The sequence below is a fragment of the Saimiri boliviensis genome, chromosome 5 (assembly GCF_048565385.1).
Source record: "Saimiri boliviensis isolate mSaiBol1 chromosome 5, mSaiBol1.pri, whole genome shotgun sequence".
NCBI classification, from domain to species: domain Eukaryota; kingdom Metazoa; phylum Chordata; class Mammalia; order Primates; family Cebidae; genus Saimiri; species Saimiri boliviensis.
Genome location: NC_133453.1, coordinates 32,467,953 through 32,474,628, shown reverse-complemented (window position 1 = coordinate 32,474,628; position 6,676 = coordinate 32,467,953). Strand labels below are relative to the sequence as shown.

Below are 6,676 nucleotides of genomic sequence, written 5' to 3'. Positions count from 1 at the left end.
AAAACAAATGATCACGTTTATGGGTGGGTTTGGTGGTTCACACCTGTAATTCTGGCACTTTGGGAGGCCCAGGCAAGAGGATTGCTTGAGCTCAGGAGTTTGAGACCAGCCTGGGCAACATGACAAGACCCTGTCTCTACTAGAAATAAAATAAATTAGCTGAGCATGGTGGTGTGTACCTGTAATCTCAGCTATTTGGGAGGCTGAGATAGGAGGATAACTTGAGCCCTTAAGAGGGAGGCTGCAATGGGCTGTGATTATGCCACTGTACTCCAACCTGGGTGACAGAATGAGCTCTTGTCTAAAATAAATAAATCAATCAAATTTAAGAAACAAATTATATGCCAGTCTGTTTAGATGCCCCTTGGGTGTTGGATATAGAGACCTTGAGCACATGAGATGGAAGAAGTTTCTATAAGAAATGAACAGCCCAGGACTGGGCGAAGTGGCTCACGCTTGTAATCCCAGCACTTGGGAGGTTGAGGTGGGCAGATCATGGGGTCAGGAATTCGAGAACAGCCTGACCAACTTGGTGAAATCTGTCTATACTAAAAAAAAAAAAAAAAAAAAAAAAAAAAAAAAAAAAAAAAAAATGCAAAAAGTATCAGGGCATAGTGACACACACCTGTAGTCCCAGCTACTCAGGAGGCTGAGGCAGGAGAATAGCTTGAACCTGGGAGGCAGAGGTTGCAGTCAGCTGAGATCACACCATTGCACTCCAGCCTGGGTGACAAAGCGAGAAACCATCAAAAATAAAAATAAAAATAAACAGCCCTTCAGCTGGGCATGGTGGATCACGCCTGAAATCCCAGTACTTTGGGAGGCCGAGGCAGGTGGATCACCTGAAGTCAGGAGTTTAAGACCAGTCTGGCTAACATGGCGAAACCTGTTTCCACTAAAAATAAGAAAAAATCACCTGGGCATGGTGACACACGACTGTAATCCCAGTTACTCAGGAGACTGAGGCAGGAGACTCACTTGAACCCGGAAGGTGGACATTGCAGTGACCTGAGATCACACCGCTGCACTCCAACTTGGGCAACAAGAGCAAAACTCCGTCTCAAAACAAAACAAAACAAAACAAAACAAAAAAAAAAAGAAAGAAAAGAAAGGCGAACAGCCCTGTGGGTGTGGCTAACAGCCAAGAAGAAAGGAACAAGAAAGGGAGAGAAGACTGATCACCCAGCAGTAGGTTGAAGCCTATAGGCCATATAAAGCAGGCAACCTAATATTAAAATTATGTCAATGTACTGTTATGATGTAAACTTGTGGTGTGCTCCCATACTCTTTGTAATAAAGGCAGCTGCACACATCAGTGCCTCATGTGAAAGTTGGTTCAGAAGTTAGAGGAAAAGGAGCTCTGTCCCCTACGTGGGTCAGTGTGGTACGTGAGGACAGAAGAGTAGCACATGTGGGAAGCAAGATGATCCACCCAATGCCAAGACAGGAGTTCAGAGTGAAGGGCTCCTGAGGGAAGCATAAGCCACTCATTTCTTCTCCAGAATTACAAAAGACATCGGGTTATGGATATGTTGGTGGAAGTGGATACACAAAGCTCCCACCCCCACGTAAGATGGGATTTGAGGCAATTCATTAGAATCTCAAAGGATGGAGTACTTCTGATAAATTTTGATCTGAAGCCATTAGTTTGTTTTAGTGATGAACCTTACATGAAACATCCACGAAACCTTATTTAATTTCTGCAGGATGTTTTTGAGGATGGTGCTTCCTTTATGAGGACCCACAAGAGAATTTTCTTTTGGGTTTTGTTACTGACGATGGTTAGGCTTTTCTTGAATAGTTAACTGATTTGTCGAATCTTGTTTCCTTCTCTGCCTTGATGGCTGCTGGATCCAAATCTGGATCTGTCTACACTGAACAAAGCACCTCACAGCACACAGCTCGGGTTCGAACCTTACTCTTGGCTCTGTCTTGTCTCTCCTACTCTGGTTTTTCCTCAGACCCAATTTCCTTATGCATTTATTTATTTAATTTGAGATGGAGTTTCGCTCTTGTTGCCCAGGCTGGAATGCAATGGCACAATCTTAGCTCACCGCAATCTCCGCCTCCCAGGTTCAAGCAGTTCTCCTGCCTCAGCCTCCTGAGTAGCTGGGATTACAGGCATGTGCCATCATGCTCAGCTAATTTTTGTATTCATAGTAGAGATGGGGTTTCGTCATGTTGGTCAGGCTGGTCTCGAACTCCCGACCTCAGGTGATCCACCTGCCTCAGCCTCCCAAAGTGCTGGGCTTATAGGCATAAGCCACCACACCTGGCCACTTATTATGAATTTTAAAAATGTATTGTGCCATAATTTTTTTAATTTTAAAAATTTATTGTAGCACACTTTTTATTAGCAACCTTAATTAATTAATTAATTAATTAATTTTTATTTATTTATTTTTTAAGAGAGGAACTTTTGCTCTGTTCCTCAGGCTAGACTTGAACTCCTGGGCTCAAGCAATCTTCCTGCCTTGGCCTCCCGAGTAGCTGAGACTATAGGTGCATGCCAGTGTGCCTGGCTAAGCTTAATGTATTTTTAAAAACCAAAGAAAACAAACATACAGTCAAACAAATTTCTCCAGAAAATTTCAATTCCTTATTTTCCACTTAGTATTATTTTCTATGTGTCATCATACTTTACTCTCTATTGAAATGACATGAGGCTGAGTTTCCCCACATGCATGTGGCTTTTGTAAATGTCCTGAAATTCTTTCACAAAGCACATATAGTAAAACACAGTGAATTATATTTGGACTGGAAATCTCATCGTGGAATGAGGTATTGGCAATGGAAGTGAGAGGAAAGGCATGGTGTTAGGAGGATAGGAGTACCATAGGTAAGAGCGGACCAGTTCATTTACATGTTTGTTTATGGAGTTGAAGTAAGAGTCCAGATGCTGAGAACAAGTTTCCTCATCAGCTAAGGCTTGGGTGATTAGGGAAGACAATAGGGCTAACCTGGAGGGTAACTTGGCGCTGTTTCAAAAAGTGGGAACTCACCACTGTAGCTGCAAAACTAGCCTTGGGAGACTAACTACAAATGGCCTGAGCCCAAGTGAAATGAGCTTTTATTTGAGCCTACACATGTTAGTCATTAGAAGAGTTCTGGCAATAGTATCTCTGGATTATTCCCCTTGTGAAAGATTGCTTCCCATCTTGAAAACATGTTATTATGGTTAGCCGAGTGCCATAATCGCTTATAAATGCTTCATAGGTTGAAAGAAAGACAGGACTCTACTAGTGCCAGAAACACAAGCTAAATATTTTATTAGATTTTACAGGAGAAAAGTGGAGAATCTAAATACGTCAGTTACAAATCCATGGCTCGTCTAAGAGAGCCAACTTTGGCGTTTGTAGCCCCCCAGTCAAGAAATCTCCTGTACTCCCCCGGCCTCAGCAGATACTGCCTCCCCCTGTAGTTGGGCATCTCATAGAGGATCCAGCTGCCCTCCAGCACATTGAGGGAGTGAATTTCAGCGAGGTGGAAGCGGTCCTGAACAGAGAGACAGTCATCTGTGAGCTCTGACATTTGTCCTCTCAATTCATCTCTCTCGTAGATCTTCATTCTGTAAGTGCCAGAGTGCTGGAGTAGCAGACAGAAAAGCAAGAAACGAACAAAAATAGATTGAAATTCAAGTTCCAGTCCCTACACCTCCCCTGCTACAGCTGCCTAGAAAGTTCTCCCAGGCCAATTTGCTTCTAGAACAACCATGTTGCAAAGTGAAGGGGCTGTCCCACCCCGAGTCACTCACCTCTGAGTCTAATGATTCATGGGCAGATCGAGGTCTTTGGGAGTTAAGATTTGCTTACAATAAAATTTATCACATCACTTTAGTGCCTGTTATTTGAGAAAGCCTTTCTCAAAGGAGAAAACTGAGAATCATTGGAAAGCTAAGCGTCATATTATATACAAATAGCGAAAGGGAAATAAATCTTGGGACCTCAGAATCACTCAGCTAAAGGGAAAAGTGAAGCTGGGAACTGCTTAGGGCAAAGCTGCCTCCCATTCAAAGTCATCCCTCCGAGGCTCACCTGAGACAAATGCATATCTGATTGCTTCCTCTCCCCGACTGTTTATGTAAAGATGCAGATTCACTGAGTCAGACTAAATTGTGTATTCAGTGGAAAGCTGATCAAGGACTCAAAAGAACCTTTTTTCTCTTATCTACTTCTACCCAGGAAGCCCCTACTTCCTGCCTTAGCAGACTAAACCTATTTACATCCTATACATATTGATTGATGTCTCAAGTCTCCCTAAAATGTATACAAGCAAACTGTGCCCCCAACCACCTTGGGCACATGTCTCAGGACTTTCTGAGGCTGTCATGGGTGTGTCCTTAACTGTGGCAAAATAAACTTTCTGAATTGACTGAGATCTGTCTCAGATATTTGGCATTCACTATTATACACAAACACACACAAACATGTGCATGTGTGCGCACGTGCACACACACACACACACACACACACACACACTTACTTGTTTGTTGAGACAGGGCCTCCCTCTGTCACCCAGGCTGAAGTGCAGTGGCATGATCATAACTCACAGCCCCCTCAGCCTCCTGAGCTCAAGTGACCCTCCCATCTTAGCATCCCTAGTAGGCGGGATTACAGGCGTGCACCATTACATCTGGCTGATTTTTTGTATCTTTTTTGGTAGACACAGGGTCTTGTTATGTTGGCCAGGCTTGTCTCAAACTCCTGGGCTCAAGTGATCCAATCACCTCAGCCTCTCAAAGTGTTAGGATTACAGACCTGAGCCACTGAGCCCTGATCATTTGATGTATTACCATTGTTTAAAAGATAGCAACATTTAGCTATTTTCTGTAAGACTAATGTATTTGTTTTTATGTCACCTATGGAGCAAGGACTCTTAAGCTATTGTAAAACAAAATGACATGTTTTCCTTATCTCTGCTTTCATAACCCCAGTTTCAGTTCAATTTTTTTTTTTTTAATTGAGACGGAATCTCACTCTGTCATCCAGGCTGGAGTGCAGTGGCTCAATCTCAGCTCACTGCAACCTCCACCTTGCAAGTTCAAGTGATTCTTCTGCCTCAGCCTCTCGAGTAGCTGGGACTACAGGTGCATGCCACCATGCCCAGTTAATTTTTGTACTTTCAGTAGAGACAAGGTTTCACCATGTTGGCCAGGCTCATCTTGAACTCCTGACCTCATGATCTGCCTGCCTTGGCTTCCCAAAGTGCTGGGATTATAGGCTTGAGCCACTGTGCCTAGTCTTCTGTTCAAATTTCAACCTGTCTGACTTTTAAGTTTCCTTTCTAGCCTGCTGCTCTCAACTTACTCATTTCCCTCAGAACCAAGGATCACCTTCATTCAGTTCTGTTTTGATGACACTGTATTCCATGCCTCCCACATGCCACAGTTCTAAGAACTCTGCCATCACTCCCCAGAAAATGTGGAATCTCAAACTTTAGTTTCAGATTTGGCCTTTTCTCTAATTTATATCTCTAACTGAGCTAATAGGTTCTGACCATTAAATTAGAATATAAATCAGAAGACAGAATCCTATCTTCTCTAGGAAGAATAATCAAGTAGAAAAGTAAGACAAAGCAAACAGAAGTATCTTTTAATCAATTAAACAGCCCCAGGTTATATTTATACATTTTGATATGTTTGATTTCTGACTTGCTATGGCTCGAAATAAACATTTAATACATTTTATCTTGAACAGATGGTAAATTTAGTCTCCTCCATGTCCTGCTTTTTCTTAATTAGTCTGTGATCTTTCAACTTTTTGATTACGTTTAAAATATAAAATTTGGGAGCATGTGATTTAAAAAAAAACAACACAGAGTTTATGAGGAATGACTTCCCATCTGAGACATCGTTCTAGACTGGCCGGCTTGTACTGTCACTTCCACTTTCTGTCCTCTAGTTGGAACTATTTGGTTTACGAATAATATGATTAAATAGGCCAGATGCGGTGGTTCATGCCTGTAATCCCAGCACTTTGGAAGGTGGAGGCAGGCAGATCACTTGAGGCCAGGAGTTCGAGATCAGCCTGGGCAACATGGTGAACCCCATTTCTACCACAAACACAAAAATTAGCTGGGCGTGGTGGTGCATGCCTGGAATCCCAGCTACTTGGGAGTCTGAGGCAGGAGAATCTCTTGAACCCAAGAAGTGAGGCTGCAGTGAGCCGAGATGGCGCCACTGCGCCCAGCCTGGGTGACAGAGTGAGACTCTGTCTCAACAACAACAAAGAATAGTATCATTAAATGGCTTTTATTTTCAAAAAGATGGAAGGCAAAGACAGAGCCACACTCACTGGGGGGATGAGGCGGCAGGAGCGGATGGAGTCGCTGAGGCCCATCCATTGCTGGTGATCTGGGTACTCCCCGCGCCGCAGGAAGTACTGCTGACCTTGGTAGTTGGGGCGCTCATAGATCATCCAGCAGCCGCTCTCCACCCGGATGGAGTTGCAGCGGCTGATGCACGGCTGCAGGTTGGGGGAGTCCGCGGTGCATTCGTGGCAGCGGCCCTGGAAGGCCCGGTCCTCATAGAAGGTGATCTGCAAAATGGAAGATGTGGAAGCAAGGAGCGATGGGCCCCCACGGAGACCACTACCTGGGCCAAGACCGAGCAGCCGGTACCCCGGACTTACCTTTCCCATTCTGAAGGCAGCAAGCAGACGTGCGCTCGGTGCTGTGT

General features: G+C 44.0%; 1 protein-coding gene across 2 annotated transcripts; it reads right to left on the bottom strand.

Annotated features, from left to right (window-relative positions):
* Positions 1 to 3,243: 3,243 nt before the first annotated feature.
* LOC101030918 (gamma-crystallin B) lies at positions 3,244 to 6,676 on the bottom strand. 2 transcript variants are annotated; one of them, XM_003925602.1, is made up of 4 exons: positions 6,630 to 6,638; positions 6,294 to 6,536; positions 4,859 to 4,872; positions 3,313 to 3,568 (listed from the first exon to the last, which is right to left on the bottom strand). In XM_003925602.1, the coding sequence occupies exons 1-4, from the start codon at positions 6,636 to 6,638 to the stop codon at positions 3,313 to 3,315; spliced, it is 522 nt and encodes a 173-aa protein (XP_003925651.1). The 2 variants fall into 2 exon arrangements, with proteins under 2 accessions (XP_003925650.1, XP_003925651.1); XM_003925601.4 differs by lacking the exon at positions 4,859 to 4,872 and having other exon boundaries at positions 3,244 to 3,585; positions 6,630 to 6,676.